The following is a 19395-nucleotide window of genomic DNA, read 5'->3' on the forward strand; positions in this document are numbered from 1 at the left end:
ATCATAAAACTGTTCCAGAAATATAGTAGCCACCTGTTTTGGAGGCAGAATGTTAAAATTATATTAGTATTAAAATAATCATTCTTATAAGCTTACCAAAAGAATAGCAATCTGGATCTTAATAACCCACATATAAAATTTTGTCCTGAAAAATTATATTGGCTTCTTTACAATCAATTATTTAAGTCTATAGAAAATTTCATCACAAGGAAGTTCTGAATATGTTGCTTACATCCTCAGACACATGCTTTATTGCTTCATGAATAGATTAAAGTAAAACACTTTTTTTCCTCCTGAGAAAGAGGATAAATATCAGTAACTTCAAAGAAAAGTTAATGATGTTTGTTTATGTACTGATACAAACAGTATACTTTGTGTACTTTTTCAATAACAGATCACTTCTCCGATAATAACAGTCATTACTAAGGACTTAGCAGATTTTTCAGTGAAAATATTTAATGCCTACAGGAAAAATATAAATAATAATTATTTAAAAGGCAAAAATAATCTATTTTTAATTGACTTGTTAGAAGTTAGATATTAAGTCAGTATTTTAAAGGCTAATTAAATTAAGAAGTATATTTTTAGAAGTTAGTCAACCTTACTTCTTACATCAATGAATAGATCATTCAGAGAATCAACAAGGAAACATCAGACTTAACAACACATTAGATCACATTGACTGAACAGATGCATAAAGATCATTCTGTCAAAAAACAGCAGAATATACACACTTCACAAGTGAACCATTCTCAAGGACATGTCAGGTCACAAAACAAATCTTAATAAATTCAAACAAGAATGAAATCATATCAAAGTGGCTTCTCCAACCACCATGGTATGAGACTAAAATCATTCACAAGAAAAAAAATGGGGGAAAAAAACAGGAAAATGTGGAGATTAAATAATGCGCTACTGAATAATCAACGGATCATGAAAGAAATAAAAGGAGAAATTTAAAGTACCTAAAGATAAATTAGAACAGAAATACCACATATAAAAATCCATGAGATGTAGCAAAAATGCTTGAGAAGAAAGTTCACAGCAATATGGGCCTACCTCAAAAAACAAGAAAATTCCTAAATAAACGATTTAATTTTACACCTAAAGAGACTAGAACAAAGCCCAAAGTTTGTAGAAGGAAGGAAATAATAAAGATGAGAGCAGAAATAAAGAAAATAGAGATTAAAAAACAATGAAAATATCAATGTAACTAAAAGATAGTTGAAAAGATAAATAAAATCAACAAGTCATTAGCTAGACTCACCAAGAGAAAAAGAAAGAGGGTTCAAATAAATAAAATCAGAAATGAAAGAGGAGAAATTACAACTGATACCACAAAAATACAAAAGATCATAAGAGACTACTATGAACAGTTATATGTCAACAAATTGGATGACCCAGAAGAAATGGATAAATTTCTAGAAACATGCAATCTCCCAAGATTGAATCATTGAAAAAGAAAAATCTGAATAAACTGATTACTAAAAAGGGATTGAAACAGGAATCAAAAAGCTCCCAACAAACATAAACCCAGGACCAGATGGCTTCAATGGCAAATTCTATAAAACATTCAAAGAAGATTTAATATCTATCTTTGTAAAAACATTCCGAAAAAATTTTCAAATCCATTTTATGAAGCCAGCATTATCCTGATATCAAAACCAGAGGACACCACAAAAAAAGAAAACTATGCCAATTCCCTGATGAATATAGATGCAAAAATCCTCAACAAAATATTAGCAAACTGAAACCAACAATACATTAAAAGAGTAAACAAAAAAAAAAAAAAGAGTAAACAAACCACAATGAGATACTACCTCCTACCTGTTAGAGTGGCTATTATTGAAAAGATAAGGAACAATTACATGTTGGAGAGGATGTGGAGAAAAGGGAACCTTCATATACTGTTAGTAGGATTGTAAATTTGTGCAGCCACTAGGGAAAACAGTATGGAGATTCTTAAAAAAGTTAAGAACAGAACTACCATATGACCCAGCAATTCTACATTTGGGTATTTATCTGAAGAACATGAAAATACTATTCAAAAAGATATATGCACCCTTATGTTCAATATATCACTATTTATAGTAGCCAAGATACAGAAAGTTCTTATGTGTCCAACAATGGATGAATGGATAAAGAAGATGTAATATTTTCTATTACACACACACACACACACACACACACACACACACACACACACACACACTGGATTACTGCTGCTGCTGCTAAGTCGCTTCAGTCGTGTCCGACTCTGTGCAACCCCATAGACGGCAGCCCACCAGGCTCCCCCGTCCCTGGGATTCTTCAGGCAAGAACACTGGAGTGGGTTGCCATTTCCTTCTCCAATGCATGAAAGTGAAAAGTGAAAGGGAAGTCGCTCAGTTGTGTCCGACTCAGCATGACCCCATGGACTGCAGCCTACAAGGCTCCTCTGTCCATGGGATTTTCCAGGCAAGAGTACTGGAGTGGGGTGCCATTGCCTTCTCCAACACTGGATTACTACTCAGCTCCAGCCTTTGTGACAACATGGATGGACTTTGAAGATATTTTGCTAAGTGAAATGGGTCAGATGGATAAAAACAAATACCATGTTATTTTACTCATGTGGAATAAGTGAACGAATAAAATAAAAATGAACTCACAGAGATCAGATTAGTGGTTACCTGTGGACAAGAGGGGTGAGGGCTGGGCAAAATGGATAAAAAGGGGTAACTATGTGTAATAGATGGAAACTAGACTTACGGTGTGATCACAGTATACAGAAGGTGAACTATAATATTATACACCTGAAACTTATTAAAAAAAACTAGTCAGTCATAGGTTACAATCATGACTTTCATTTTAAAGTTCTTTATAAAAAAATTCAGTCTTCCTTCTATCCATTTTTTCATTGTCCTAGCTACACATAACGCCCTGGTTGCCTGTTCACTAGGTCCATTCTCCCTACATGCTTATGATCTCAGCTTTGATTTGCTCATCCTAACCACTCTGCCTTTCCTACCCTTTAAAATTATTTTACCTTTCTTTAATGGTCTGTTTCTTGGTCACTTTCTCTTCTTGCTCTTTCTAGTGAATAGAAAATATCTAAAAATTATCTTAAAATGTTTATGCTATGTGTTCTATAATCATAGTAAAAGCCTTAAGGGCTTTCAGGACAATTCATAAAGTGTACAATAACTTCAAAAACAATACTTAAGAAAGAGAGAGAGAGAAAAGGAGAGAAAGACATTTACTTTCCTAAATGTACCTTGTGTGTTAGTCACTTGGTCATGTCTGACTCTTTGCGACCCCATGGACTGTAGCCCGCCAGGCTTCTCTGTCCATGGAATTCTCCAGGCAAGAATACTGGAGTGGGTTGTCATCTCCATCTCCAGCAAATGTACCTTAAGGTACTATAAAAAGTTGTGTGTGTGTTATTACATTTAGTAATGTTTCTACCAGGTATGTAAAACAAAATTTACATCCATAAATTTTGTTTCATTAAATATAACTTAGAATAGGTGGTCACAATGTAACTACATACATTAAAATTATTGAGTTTGAAGTGAGTGAAGCGGCTCAGTCGTGTCTGACTCTTTGTGACCCCATGGACTGTAGCCCACCAGGCTTCTGCATCCATGGAATTTTCTAGGCAAGAGTACTGGAGTGGGTTGCCATTTCCTTCTCCAGGGGATCTTCCTGACCCAGGGATCGAACCCGGGTCTCCTGGATTGTGGGCAGACACTTTACTGTCTGAGCCACCAGGGAATTGTAGACTTTAAATAGAAAAAATTATCAATAAGATAATGTTTTCTGATTAAAGTAGGTAATTTGAAAACCGATCAGAAATTATATTACAGTAATTAGAAACAATTCTACTCTTAAAGAAATAATAAGACCTGGTATACTAATTGAGTCAAATAATATATATATAATTTACATTTCTGTTGTTAGTCTCACTACCACATTTACATAGAAATACATATATTTATAATTTTATTTAAAGAAATATCCACCGAAATGGATTTATTTTATTCCATACCTGAATTGAGCTGATCATTGTGCTAAGGGCAAATACTGTGGCTGAATCTCTCAAAGTTGACTGACTATCAAAGGTTCCCTGAGTATCCATCAATAGCACTGCAACCTGTAGGGAAGTAGAGTACACTATTGATAATTTACAGAACATGCAGGGCATTAGGGTTACCACAAAGTTATCACCATAAGGACTAAAGCGAATCATCAGCAATGAATATTTACTAGGTTACATTTCACACGTGCCATGAATGCCACTGAAAATAGAAATATTAACTTGCTGCTGAATACTATAATGATTAAATTTCACTGGCAATCCAACAAAACAGAAATAGCATTGCTAATTGATCTGCTGTTCTACCGTACCTATGATTTTGCCTACCTCGATCAACAGCAAGTAAGCTGGGAACGAAATAAGATGCTACCCACTTCCCTTTTAAACTTCACGTCAAATGGTCAAAATTAGTTTTTAAAAGAGCATTTTTGAGGATCCTGAAAAGTAGTAACTGCTGGTAAGTGAAAACTCAACTTTCTTTAAGAAGTTCATATCATACCTTTTTACCATCAGGTTTATTGATAAGGAAGATTTCACTCCATATCTGGATTCCTGTGGTCTCTCGTTCAGAGCCCCCTCTCCACGAAAAACCGGTCAATGGTTCATTGTGATCTCCAACCCAATCAACTGATTCCTATAAATTAAGAAAGTCCATGATACTCAACTAGATATGTGGTACAGGTTCTCCTACTCACCCGTACCAGTTAGTATTCCTCTTCAAATCTAGACAAAAGGGAAACAACATATGCACATCTATTATACTGATACAATTGCCTTACTTACACATTCAAAAAAATTAATATAGAAGAGCAATCATATGTCACATAATATGCTACATCCTGGGGATACAAAGATATCATTCCAGATAAGAGGAAGCTCACAGCCTAATAGGGGGGACAGACATGATAACAAAGCATTATGATGCGATACATGCATGCCAAAATGGGCGTGTATTTTAGACATAACTGGAAGCATATAGAAAGAAGCAACTAACTCTTAGTCAGTTAAGACATCACAGGAGAAGCGATACTAGAGCTAAGACTTGAAAGATGTTTAGGCATTTCCCAGCTGAGCAAACTCAGCGAGGGCATTCCAGAAACAAAGAAATAAAGGTATGAGAGAGAACATTATGTCAAGATATACACAATAATAATATACACAAATGCTTCTCTATTGGGGGAGGAGGGAACAAATGGCAGGAGGATAAGCACCTAGCAGTAGGTGCAGAACAACAAAATCAAATCTGTTACGCTTTAATTTGAGCAAATACTATTTAACTTAAGCAACATGAGAAGCATTATCAAGTATTTCATTCTAATGTTTACTTCACAAGTAAAATTATGGTTATGCCTGAAACTACATAACCTGAAAGAATGGAAAGTATTCTAATTTTGTTCATTCAGTTTTCCTACCTGTGTTAAGCAGTGTACTAATGTTGGTATGACAGACATAGAAAATGGCAAGAATTTTGTTTGTTTTAAAAGCCTGAATGTATTTTGGTCATTCTGTTCTCCTTTTGTTTGGAGGCTAGAGATAGATGTTGTTAAAGTTAACATTACAAAGTTGTTCAAAAATATCTCACCTACATAAAAGTTCAGTCCAAAATGGATAATTATTATATAAATGCATAACCCAGTTTCTTTGTGTAGTATGTCTATTCTGCCTCAACATCCATATTTGCATCTGAATTGCTATGGGTAAAAGGGTAAACAAAAATACTGGTATGCTCTCAACCTCTAACTTTCTGTTCCCCAACTCTAATCTCCTATTTATCCTGCTTTTGGTTGGTTGCACGCCCCTTAAAGCCTCTTTTATATGCCACACTATTATTTCAAATGTTACCACCATGTTGGTTGCCTTTGGGGGGTGGGTTAAAGGTGAGAACTGAGTGGGAAAAGATAACAGAACTCTGTGAGGTTAACAGCAAGATACACTTGATAGGATTTGGGGCTACCCAGGTATTTATATTTCCCCCAAAAAAGCAGATATACACTTCAGATGTAACTACATGTAAATGTTACAACAAAAGAAAAAAACTAAATAAATACTGAAATACATAATGATGATACATATCGAAATATTTATAGGGAAGAATACTGAAGTCAACAATTTACTTTGAAATGAATCAAAAATAAGATGGAGCAATGGATTGAAACAGGGAAGAATAGCTGAATACAACGAAGGAGTAAAGCAAAAATATTAATGTTATTGGTACAATCTAAGCAGTGCACATCCAGGTATTCACTGCAAGGTTCTTTTAGCTTTGCTGCATGTATGAAAAATGTCATTGTAAATGTTGGGCACAAAATGACTATAATAAAAATTATGACAAAAGTTATTTGACATTTTTAATACTTAACATGTGAAGTTTATAACTGTATCACTGTACTTGTCTATTTTCAAAAGAATTTTTAAAAATGTGTTATGTTCTAAGGGAAATGTAGCAAAGTGGCTTCAGACAAAAGTGGCCTATATAGTTTGGTCCCCAAAGCACCAGAGTTGGAATGGTTACACAATAGCATTTTTAAACTAGTTCATCTTTAGGGAACATAATAATGGAAACATTGGACACTTCTACTAAATAAAAACACAAAGTGATAGAAGCACAGAAATCAGAAAACTTTTTAAACTTCTTCCCTACCTGGTTATACATGTATCTCAACATGAAGTCCATTAGGAAGGATTTTCCTTTTCTAAATGCTCCAGCAACAGATACAGCGACGACTTCCTTGTCCCTGACAGCCTCTGAGAGAAGGATCCGATTTAGAGCAGTTTCATCTAATTCAAAGGAATGGTCATCTTTGACAATGAGGACTTGGACTGGTCCTGCCTTTTTCACTGGCTCTTCCTCCTCAGAGCTCCATTCGTATGTCTTTTCTGAAAACCCACCTGTTGAATATGATAAGAATTTATTCAGAAATCACAGGAAATGTGTATGTACCTCTTCACTCTCAAACATCTGAAATAGGAGCACAGTGGAATTATTTGCTGTTCTGTCGCTAAGTAGTGTCCAACTCTTTGACACTCATGGACTGTAGCATGCCAGGCCCCTCTGTCCTCCACTATCTCCCAGAATTTGCGTGAATTTATGTCCACTGAGTCGGTGATGCTGTCTAACCACCTCGTCCTCTACTGCTCTCTTCTCCTCCTGCCTTCAATCTTTCCCAGCATCACGGTCTTTTCCAGCGGGTCGGTTCTTCTCATCAGGTGGCCAAAGTATTGGAGCTTCAGCTTCAACATCAGTCCTTCCAATGAATATTCAACATTGATTTTCTTTAGGATGGACTGGTTTGATCTCCTTGCTGTCCAAAGGACTCTCAAGAGACTTCTCCAGCACAGTTTGAAAGTATCAAACTGTGGTGCTCAGCCTCACATGACTGCTGGGAACACCATAGTTTTTACTATATGGACCTTTGTTGGTAAAGTGGTCTCTGCTTTTTAATATGCTGTCGAGGTTTGTCATAGCTTTCCTTCCAAGGCATGTCTTTTAATTTCATGACTGCAGTCACTGTTCACAGTGATTTTGGAGACCAAGAAAATAAAATCTGTCACTGCTTCCATTTTTCACCCTTCTATCTGCAATGAAGTGATAAGACTGGATGCCATGATCTCAGTTTTTTTTAAGGCTGAATTTCAAGCCAGCTTTTTCAGTCTCCTCTTTCACCCTCATCAAGAGACTCTTCAGTTCCTCTTCACTTTCTAGGGTAGAATTAGAAATGCTCCTTTTATTGACATATATGCTGTCATTTACATTATATCTCAGAAAGACTTACAGCTCATCTTTCTCATCAACTAGCCGAATCAAATAGAATTTTATTTTTAAGAAAGCTCTAAATCAGTGCAGAGATCTCTGTTTATTGAGTGAGAAAAAAATCAAAGCAAAAGCCTGTACTTTTAGAGCAAAAGAATAAAACAGCTTTAGTTTATACTTCATCCCTTAGAAATAAGTTTAATTTTTCACATTAAGGATTCTGCTAACACTTTTTAAAGCTGAACATGTGTAGGAAGAAATACACAGAGGGACTCAGAATCACATATTCTAAAATTATGCTTTGTAGCAATGGAAGTTTACAGATAATTAAATTGGGTAGGGCCAGATTATAGAAGTCCTTCAAATCCATGGCAAAGCGGTCTGGATATAATTCAATCAGAAAATAAAAAGCTTTGTAAGTTAACTTTGTGTGGAGATCTTATTAAAAAGGTGGGTGACTCTGTGAAATGACTAAACCTCTTAGTTTCTTCATCTGTAAAACAAAATAGGTACTATTAACAGTATCTATTTAATAGAGTTGTTGGAAAGATGAAGTGAGTTACTACATGTAAAGTGTTGAGAACAAGGCTGGGCACACAGCAAGCTCATAAAGGTCAGCTATGATCATCATCCCTACCACTACCTTGGGATTATAAATTGAACTAAGTATTCCTGGAAGTTTCTGCTATTTTATATAAAGTTATGTGTGTTTGTGTATGTGTGTGCATGCATGTGTGTTTTCAAAGTTTTGTATTTAATTGTCAAAAATGCTATTGCTGACAGAGGTCCTATTTTAGAAATCATCCTTAATATATAAGAATTTCTGAACCCTAGACTTTGGCATTTGTAGTATATTATAAAACAACTTCAATGTGTCAAGTGATATATTCTTAGATCCGTAGCCTTTTTAATGTACCTTCATAACGTCCTCCCACTTTGACTCTGGGGTTAGCTAAGTGATTTGTTTTATGACACAGCAGAATATGTGAGACATGACGCAGCAGAGGCTTGAAAGAACACTTGAGTCTTTCCATTTTGTTCTTTCACCTCTGCTGTTCATCATGAGACTATCCCTAGACTAGTCTGCTGCAGGATGAGAGACACTTGAAGCAGAAGCATACTGCTTGTTCCAGCCAGGGCCCCCAGCAAGCCAACCCCCAGCCACGTGAGGAAGCCCAGTCAAGATGAACAGATTTGCCTAACAACAATTTCAACATGTGATCAATAAATGCCATTCTTCTATGTCCCTGAGGTTTTATGACCATTTATTATGCAACATAACAGGCAATAAATAACTGATACAGCCTACAACCCCTTTCTTTAGGAAGGCAGTTGGAGAAGGAAATGGCAACCCACTCCCGTGTTCTTGCCTGGAAAAACCCAGGGACGGGGGAGGGAGCCTGGTGGGCTGCCGTCTATGGGGTTGCACAGAGTCAGACACAACTGAAGTGACTTAGCAGCAGCAGCATAGTGTAGTGGTTAAAAACACAGGCTCTGGAACCAGATGGCTGAGATTCCAATCAAGACTTCCCCATTTCTTAGCTGAGTAACCTTAGGCAAGTTGTTTAACCTCTTTGTGTATATCTCATAAAGTTGCTGTGAATTAATATACACATGTAATACACTTAGAACCCTGGCTGGTATATGTATTAGTATATGCTGTAAGTATTATTACAGACTTAGGAAACTAGAGCCAAATATGTAACTGGCCTTGCCCAAGAAAAATAGGTAAAAATTCCTGTTATCAGGCAACCTACCACAGATGCTTTCTTGTGTTATTTATTTATTTCAATACTCCAGCAAGTTATTTATTATTATCTGTATTTTTGATATATGAGGAGATTAGGAATTGGCTTAAATAACTTTTTCAAGATCATACATATTAGCATTCACATAGTAACTCAATTTGGGATTAGATCCCAGATTGATTTTAGTGGGCACAACTTCTGATTTTAATGCAAGTGTCTCCAGTATCTGAGGTCACATTTGTTCTAATTGATGTGGTCGAAGAGACACATTTTATGTTATCAGGTTAAGGAAGTTTTCTTCCACTTCTAGTTTACTCTTGATTTTTAAAAACCATAAATGGAAAAACGAGTTTTATCAAGTGTCTTCTCTGCAGCTATTGAGATGACCATACGGTTTTTCATCTTTAATCTATTACCTACCAAAGTTGTTTAGTCGTGTCTCCTTGCGATCCCATGGACTATGGCCCACCAGGCTTCTCTGTCCATGGAATTCTCCAGGCAAGAATACCGCAGCGGGTTGCCATATAGTGAGTAATATAACTTTTCACTTTTGTATAAATCTAATGTTTTCAGGGTGCAGAATATTAATTACACACTATTGGATACAGTTTGCTAAATTTGTTTAGGATTTATACAGCTATATTTATAAATGAATTTGAGCAAACTCCGGGAGTTAGTGATGGACAGGGAAGCCTGGCATGCTGCAGTCCATGGGGTCACAAACAGTCAGATGCGACTGAGCAACAGAACTGAACTGAACTGATTCATAAATGAGTTGAGTCTATGACTTTCCTTTCTCATTTGTCTTTGACTGGTTTACTAACAAAGCTACACTGGCTTTACAAAATGAATTAGCAAATTCTTCCTTTTCTATCTTCAGAAAGAGTAGTAAAGGATTAAAATAGTTTTATGACATTTGATAGGACTTGCCTATAAAACTATCTGGGTCTAGCATTTTCTTTGTAAGATAATTTTTAACTGCTATCTCAATTTCATGAATATTTATGATGCTATATTAGTAGTAATAAAGTTTTTATTTCTTCTTGAGAAACTTTTGGTACATTATATACTTCTAGGAATTTTTCTCCATTGTCTAGAAGTTCAGACAATATATCAAAAAAGACAAAGATGTGAACTGTATCATTAGCTAACCTGACCAATTTGACATCTAATAATTGCAGAATCATGCATTTTTTAAAGTTCATATGGGGCATTTACCAAATAGACCATGTACCAGTTCATAAATCAGATCTCAGCAAGCTTCAAAGTATTAAAATAATATGTTTTCTGACAACAGAGAAATTAAAATAGAAATCAGTAACAAGAGAATATTTAGAAAATTCCTAAATGTCTGGAAATTAGCAGTAAATTTCTAAATAACCTATGAATAAAAGAAGAAATCATAATAAATTAGAAAATGTTGTACACTAAATGATCTAATGAATGTTCTAATCCATTCATCAATTCGTCTATCTACAAACTGATGCAGCAATACTACATTATCTTATTCAAAACAGCTTTATGAAAAGTCACTATAAATAGTAAAAGCCCCTCCTAGTTTCTAACTATTATTGGTTGTGGCTATTTTGATCCTTTACATATGAATATTAGAATCAATATGTTAGTGTGTAGTATCTTATTTAAATAGAAGTAGAGAAAATATGACATGTTAGAATCTTGCTTAGAGGAAATTTATACCTGGAATGCATTTAGTAAAAACATGTTTGAAAAATCATAATCTAATATCCATCTCAAGAAGAAAAAGAATGGCAAACTAAATGCAAAGAAAAGGTAAGAAATAATAAAGACAGTATCAGAAATCAATAAACTACAAGATCAAGATTAATTCAATAATCTAAGACCAGTCAAAGAAAAAAGAAAAAATCCCAGATTATCACTATCAGATATTAAAAAAAGATATCACACAGATCCTACATTATATTTAAAAATAATATGAGAATATTATGAATAATTTTTGTTAATAAATTTGATAATTTTAATGAAATACATAAGAAATAACATCATTTATTTTATTTTATTTTTTTTATTAGTTGGAGGCTAATTACTTCACAACATTTCAGTGGGTTTTGTCATACATTGATATGAATCAGCCATAGAGTTACACGTATTCCCCATCCCGATCCCCCCTCCCACCTCCCTCTCCACCCGATTCCTCTGGGTCTTCCCAGTGCACCAGGCCCGAGCACTTGTCTCATGCATCCCACCTGGGCTGGTGATCTGTTTCACCATAGAGAGTATAGATGCTGTTCTTTCAAAATATCCCACCCTCACCTTCTCCCACAGAGTTCAAAAGTCTGTTCTGAACTTCTGTGTCTTTTTCTGTTTTGCATATAGGGTTATCGTTACCATCTTTCTAAATTCCATATATATGTGTTAGTATGCTGTAATGTTCTTTATCTTTCTGGCTTACTTCACTCTGTATAATAACATCATTTATTTTAAAAACTACACAAGAATAAATACAAAATATAAATAATCTTATATCTGGAAAATTAGTTCAATTCATATTTTAAAATCTTCATGCAAAAACAAAACAAAATAAAACTCCAGGCTCAGTTGGTGAGCTTCCATGGTAAATTTTTCCAAATATTTAGAGAAAAAAATAATAGGCAATTACACAAACTCTTCAGAGAACAAAAATAAGGCACCTTTCTCAACTTGTTTTGTGCTTTCAGCAAAACTATCATACCAAAACGTGTCAAGAATATTTTAAAAAGGAAAATTATAAGCCAGTGTCTCTTAAAGATGAAACTCAAAAAGTTCTAAAAATACATAGCAATTCAACTCCAGAGACAATAAAAAAATCTAATACATCACAACTACATGGTATTTATTTATTAAAGAAATTCAAGGTTAGCTTAACATTCAAAGGCAAGCAATTGGCTATATTAAGTAAAAGGGAAAACCATAATTTCAATAGATTCATAAAAACAGGTATAAAAATGTAACACTTATTTCTGATTGAAAAAAAAACTCTCAACAAATTAGGAATAGAAGGAAAATTCTCTAATCTGGTCAATGGTATCTACAGGTATAGCTAATGCTATACTTAGTTTTGAAATAATGAAAGATTTCTCTGAAATTAGGGATCTGACATGGATGACTACTTCTAATTCACATTATACTGAAAGTATTAGCCAATACAACAGGTAAGATAATTCACCAAAGATAAAAGGGTGGGAGAACAAGAAATCAAATATCATTATCTACAGATGACATGATTATGCATGCAGAGACTCCAAAAGAATATATAGATAATTAATAAATTTAGCAAAGTTTCCGGATATGAAGTTGATTTCTTTTATGTTATAAACTTGCAGCAAAAAGTTACAAAATGAAATTTAGAAAAGCACTCACAAATATATAGTCAGTTGACTTGTTCTTAGTCAATTAACTTTTTGTAATAGTTTAACTGGAATATAATTTGCATACCATATAATTTATCCATTTAAAGGAAATGATCGATTTGATGGTTTTTAATAATTGTACAAACTATCACCATGATTAGTTTTATAACATTGTGGTCACCTCCCAAAATACCTACATTCTTTAGCAGTCATCCCCATCCTTCCTTACCTACCTCCAGCCCTAGGCAACCATTAGTGTATCAAAGATTTGCCTATTTTGGACATTTCATATAAATGGAATCATACAGTAGGTGATGTGATCTTTTGGTGACTTTTCTTGATTTAGCATAATGTTTTCAAGGTTTATCCAGTACATGTCAGTACTTCATTTTTTGTGGTCAAATAATATTCCATTGTGCGAATATACTATACTTTATTTATCCATTCACTAGTTGATAGTCATTTAGGTTGTTTCCACTTTTGGCTATAATGAATAAAGTTGTTATAAACTTTATGTACAAATTGGTATGTGTACATATGTTTTAATTTCTCTAGGATGTTCAACTGATTTGTGACAAAGATGCTAAGGTAATTCAATGGGGAAAGAACAGTCTTCGCAACAAATGGTACTGGAACAGGATATCTAAATGCAGAAAGTAAACCTAGATATATTACACTCTACACAAAATATTAACTCAAAATGGATCACTAATCTTAAGGTACACCCAAAACTATTAAATTTTTGGAAGAAAATGTAGAAGATTTATGACATTGTGTTAGGCAATGATTTCTTAGATACTGTTCCCAAAGCATGACCCATAGTTTTAGTCTCTTTAGGCTGCTATGACAAACTACCACAGACTGGTTAGCTTGTATACAACAATTTTTTTTTTCACAGTTCTGGAGGCTGGAAGTCCGAGATTAGGGTGCCAGTGTGGTCAGATGAGGACCTTTTACCAAGTTACATATTTCTCATTGTAGCCTCACATGGTTGGAAAGACTGCAGAGTTCTGTGGGATCTCTTTTCTAAGAGCATTAAATCCGTTCATAAGGCTCCACCCTCATTTCCTGATCACCTCTCAAAGGCCCTACTTTCTAATACCATTTCACTGGGCTTTAGGTTTTTGACATATGAATTTTGGGGAGATACAAATACCCAGACCATAGCATCCATAAAAGAAAAAATTATAAACTAGACTTCATTAATTAAGAATGTCTGCTTTTCAAAAGATATTATTTAGAAAATGAAAAGACAAGCCATAGACTTGGAGAAAGTATTTGCATATCATATATCTGATTAAGAAAAAACTTATAGAATTCATAAAGGACTCTCAAAACTCAATGATAATGAAGAACTAACCCAACCAAAAATAGGAAAAAGACTTGAATTAACACTTAACTAAGGAAAATATATGAATAAATTTTACTGTATATTGTCCCTTAAATTTTACTGTATCAGTTCAGTTCAGTTCAGTCGCTCAGTCGTGTCTGACTCTTTGCGACCCCATGAACAGCAGCACGCCAGGCCTCCCTGTCCACCAACTCCCAGAGTCCACCCAAACCCATATCCATTGAGCCAGTGATGCCATCCAACCATCTCATCCTCTATTGTCTCCTTCTCCTGCCCTCAATCTTTCCCAGCATCAGGGTCTTTTCAAATGAGTCAGTTCTTCGCATCAGGTGGTCAAAGGATTGATGTTTCAGCTTCAACATCAGTCCTTCCAATGAACACCCAGGACTGATCTCCTTTAGGATGGACTGGTTGGATCTCCTTGCAGTCCAAGGGACTCTCAAGAGTCTTCTCCAACACCACAGTTCAAAAGCATCAATTCTTCAGTGCTCAGCTTTCTTTACAGTCCAACTCTCGCATCCATACATGACCACTGGAAAATTTTTTAAACAATCAAACACCTTTTACATATCATTATTAAACCTGATACATCTACTAATACATGTGCTGGTAAATATTTAACAATCAGCTCTTAGAGGTAGATGGGTGTGGAAAAGTCCTCATTTGTAGCATTTGCCAATTTCTGTGATATAACCACTATGACCCAATTCAATCTACCAGAGTGACTCACTGAGTGTGGCACTGGGAAAAGATGCACCTGGTCAGCTCTTATGATCTAGTATGAGCTGACTCTAATGTACCACTGAAATCTAATGAAAGGTATTTAAGACTTGTACAGAAAATAGAAAACATTACTGAAAGAGGTATATATGTGTTCTCAGATTAGAAGGGTCTCTGTAATAAATCTGTCAATGCTCCCCTGGATTCTTTGATTGGTTATAATACTGATCAAATTCCCAGCAATCTTTCTAGTTGATTAACAAGCTTATTTCTTTCTTGTACAAACCCTTTTTATGAAGATTAACTAGCTCATATGGAAAGGCTAAGAGCCAAAAACACAAAGACAACCTTAAAGACAAACAAAGTTGGGGGATTTACACTAACAGACACCAACAGATACTTAAAACTTACAATAATCAAGGCAGGGTGATATTGTCACAAGGATAAACAAGTAAACAAATAGAGAAGACCAGAGATTTTAGAAACAGACCCACAAATACACAAGCAGCTGACTTAAAACAATGTGCAACTGCAGTAAATGAAGAAAGTATGATCTTCAATAAATGATGCTAATTCAACTGGATATTCATATGAGGGAGGAGAAAATGAACCTTCAACTCTAGCTCTCACCATAAATAAAAATCAATTCCAAATAAATCTTAGATCTAAATGTGAAATTGGAAAAGCAAAGGATACAAACAAGCAAATAACAAAAACCACAATATCAAATGATTCCACACATATGAAAAGATATTCATTCTCATGCAAATGAAAAGTGAAAAATATATTGATACATTTTTATATAATAGATTTGTAAAGTTCAGAGATAATTCCTTTCTTTAGCTGGGATGTGAATCTATATTCTCAGATACTGCAGGTGGGAATTTAAATGGACATAGCATCTTCAGGCAGCAATCTGGCACATAATTATAAAAAATACAAATATATATTCTCTTTGACCCAGCAATGCCATTTCAAAGAGTTTATCCTGCAGGCAGACTCGTATATATTCAAAATACCAGAAGCAATGTTAATCCCCATCAACATGGGACTAATTAATAAACTATGATTCATTTGTCTATGAAGTATAAGGTAGTTATAAAGAATAAAGAATCTCATTTGAAACAATTGCCAATGTATATTATGAAAAAACAATTCAAGGTGTAAAACTGTGTATTATATAGTATGGTATCATTTGGGGAAAAAAGTGTGCAGGAGAGTGTGTTTGGCATGTTTGAGGAACAGCAAAGGGTGTATAGGTATCGGCAGCAGCTTGGGAAGGGTATGAAGGGCTGGATTATGCAAAATAAGACAAGTTAAGATCTGAAAGGATCTTAGACAGAGTGGATATTGGGGGTGAGAGAAAGAGAAAAGGCATCAGTGGATGTTTGTATGTGATTATCCTCTTGTGGGTGTGGATGCGATACATAACTGTGAACTTGTAGTTTAGATGTCCAAGGTATTTGAAGAGCTACCAGTAGGCTTAGTGAAGAGAAAGGAGATTATATATTAAGTATGACATAAGCGTGCTGTAAAATAAAATAAATATCTGAGATGTGACTTTAAAATAATGAGGCAGTTTTTGGGAAAAAGTCTCATTACAATGTAAGCCAATTGCCATTTTAAATATTCCTTTTTGGTTAGGAAACTTTTAAAAATACAGGAATATTTTGTTATTAATAGAAATGAATCTGTGTAGTCATAAATATATAATCATTAGTTTGTGTCTCATCTAAAGTTAAGAAAGACTTCCTAGCTGAAACCTACTCTACAATCTATATATATATATATATATATATATATATGGTAATCAATATTTACATATAGAACTATTTAGATAAGCTACAACCCAGATGTCTGATAAATGGATCCAAAAAGTGTGGATACCCATACAATGAAATATTATTCAGCAATAAAAAAAAGGCTAAAACATGGATGAACCTTGAAAACACAATGTTAAATGAAGGAAGCCAGTCACAAAGGACCACATACTCTATGATTCCATTTATTTGAAATGTCCAGAAGAGGCAAATCTATAGAGACAGAAAGTGGCTTAGTGGTTGCCTAGGGAGTGGAAGTGGATTAGGGGGTGATGTCTAAGAGGTACAAATTTTCTTTTGGGGGCTAATAAAATGTTCTAAAATTGTGGTAATGAAAGCATAGCTCTGAATACACTAAAAAACCACTTAATTACACATCTTTAAATAGATGAATTGTATGGCATATGAATTATGTCTCAAAATATTTTAAAAACTATTTAGAAAAACAAGTTTCTGTGAATAAAAAAGAGGTCAAAATTGAAAACAGATTGAAAATATCTGGAGAGCAGAGATTGTCCTACGTTTCGTAAAAACCTGTAACAGAAGTTTACACAGTAGGTACTTGATAAACATTTTTATGAATTTGATAGAAAATAACCAAAAAATATTAGAATATACAGTATAAGCAAGAACAACAGTTTTATGCTTGATTTATTATTCACAACTATATTTTATCTAAGCAATAAATATCCTTGTTCTGAAAGAATTCAAAAGTCCTCTGGAATACATGCCAAGTCTCTTTAGCACCAGATTTCTACCTTCTTAAATATGTTTTGCTAAACGAAGCTTAGTTTCAATTCAGAGCACTATGTAAATCTTTAAAAGGCAGAAAACAGGTCAGAAGCAAATCAGATGGGAATTAGCATTTACTATGAATGATACAAGTGTACAGCTTACAAGGAGAGAACCAAAAAATATATATCATGTCACCTTTTTACATATTGAATCTTATATTCAGTAAAGGGATTTTAGGGACTTTTCTCTTCTACGTGATGTTTTAAATCAATGGAAGCTGGCCACTCAGCTACTGAATTAAGATATGTTGAAAAGGAACTTCAAAAACTTATAGAGAATAATCATTTCAATATATTGAAAATGCTGTGGATGTGTATTTCTAATTTTAATTGCAAACTATACACCATCTCTTCAGCAAAAATCAAACCCTGAAAGATGACTACCTCTGAGTATACTGAAGCCTTTATAGAGAAAAGACATAACACCTAGGAAACTGTCTCTTGGCAACTGAAATTGAAAGGAAATATTACTTCTTCTTAAACTATTAAATCTTTTCTAACAGTGGAAGTTGAAGGATGACAGAGAAAACATTTGAATGAGCACCTGAGACTGACTTCCAAAAACACAGCCAAAGGATATTTATTCAGAAAGGGACAAATGGAGTTGAGAAAACAAAAACAAAATTATTAACTCATAAAATGAATTTTAAGATTGTTCCAGCAACAGTAGAGATTTAAGTTACAATGAGATGATGACACATAACAGACCACAAAACACTACTATGCAGATTCTCAAATTGTTCTGCTATTAACAACACCTTTGAGGATGAGGGTTACAAGGAATAATGCAGATCCTGCAACTTCAGAGCTTTGATGAAACAAATTATTCAGCGGGCTGTTTCTTTTTACTGAATCCAAAAACATTCCATGAACAGTTAATATTTCTAGAAGAACAATGCCATCGTGATTAGGGCACTTTATGTAAATATAAATATAAAGTATATATACACACATATATTTCATATATTCATATATGTACATGAAAAGACTTCAATCCTAAAGGAAATCAACCCTGAATATTTACTGGAAGGACTGGTGCTGAAGTTGAAGCTTTAATACTTTGGCCACCTAATGTGGAGAACCAACTCACTGGAAAAGATCCTGATGCTGGGAAAGATTGAAGGCAAAAGGAGAAGAGGAAGACAGAGGATGAGACAGTTGGATGGCATCACTGACTCAGTGGACATGAGTTTGAGCAAACTCCAGGAGATAGTGAAGGACAGGGAAGCCTGGCATGCCGCAGTTCATGGGGTTGCAGAGTCGGACATGACTTAGCGACTGAACGAAAACAAAAAAGAAGAAAAATGAACGGTTAATAGACATAGGGGGAAAAGTTCAGTCTTTTCAGGAACTGAAGAAATGCTAATTAAAAGGAGAATCTAAAAAATAAAAAGATAAACATTTTGCCTTTATAACTTGCAATGGTTATAAAATATATACACTCTGAATTGAAAACATTAAAAAAACACTAAAAACTATACGTACCCTTTAATGAAACAACTCAATTTCTAGGAATTTATCCTAAGGAAATTAATGTCAGGATTGTGCATATGTATTTATCTACATAAAGGTTCATAACAGCATTATTTATTTAACAAAAAATTGGAAACAATCTAAATCTCTAACTCTAGGGTATTGTAAATAAATTATGTCAGTTATACTCTGCAGAATATGGAGCCATCTGAAAGCATGTTATAGAAAAATACCTAATCATGAAAAAATGTGCTCACATATTTTAAGGAAAAAAGCAGATGGGAAGTGTTAATTC

At 34.3% G+C, this 19395-nt stretch overlaps 1 protein-coding gene across 2 annotated transcripts in view; it reads right to left on the bottom strand.

Moving 5' to 3' along the window:
* Nucleotides 1-19395, bottom strand: part of ATL1 (atlastin GTPase 1) — a 79809-nt gene that overhangs the window by 36236 nt on the left and 24178 nt on the right. For both annotated transcript variants that reach the window (XM_061157396.1, XM_061157395.1), the window contains exons 3-5: nt 6717-6964; nt 4575-4709; nt 4028-4132 (exon numbers count right to left, since the gene is read on the bottom strand). In XM_061157396.1, the coding sequence (XP_061013379.1) occupies nt 4028-4132; nt 4575-4709; nt 6717-6964 (488 nt within the window). The remainder of the gene's footprint in view (nt 1-4027; nt 4133-4574; nt 4710-6716; nt 6965-19395) is intronic.

This window comes from Dama dama, chromosome 12, assembly GCF_033118175.1.
Source record: "Dama dama isolate Ldn47 chromosome 12, ASM3311817v1, whole genome shotgun sequence".
In the NCBI taxonomy this organism is placed as follows: Eukaryota; Metazoa; Chordata; class Mammalia; order Artiodactyla; family Cervidae; genus Dama; species Dama dama.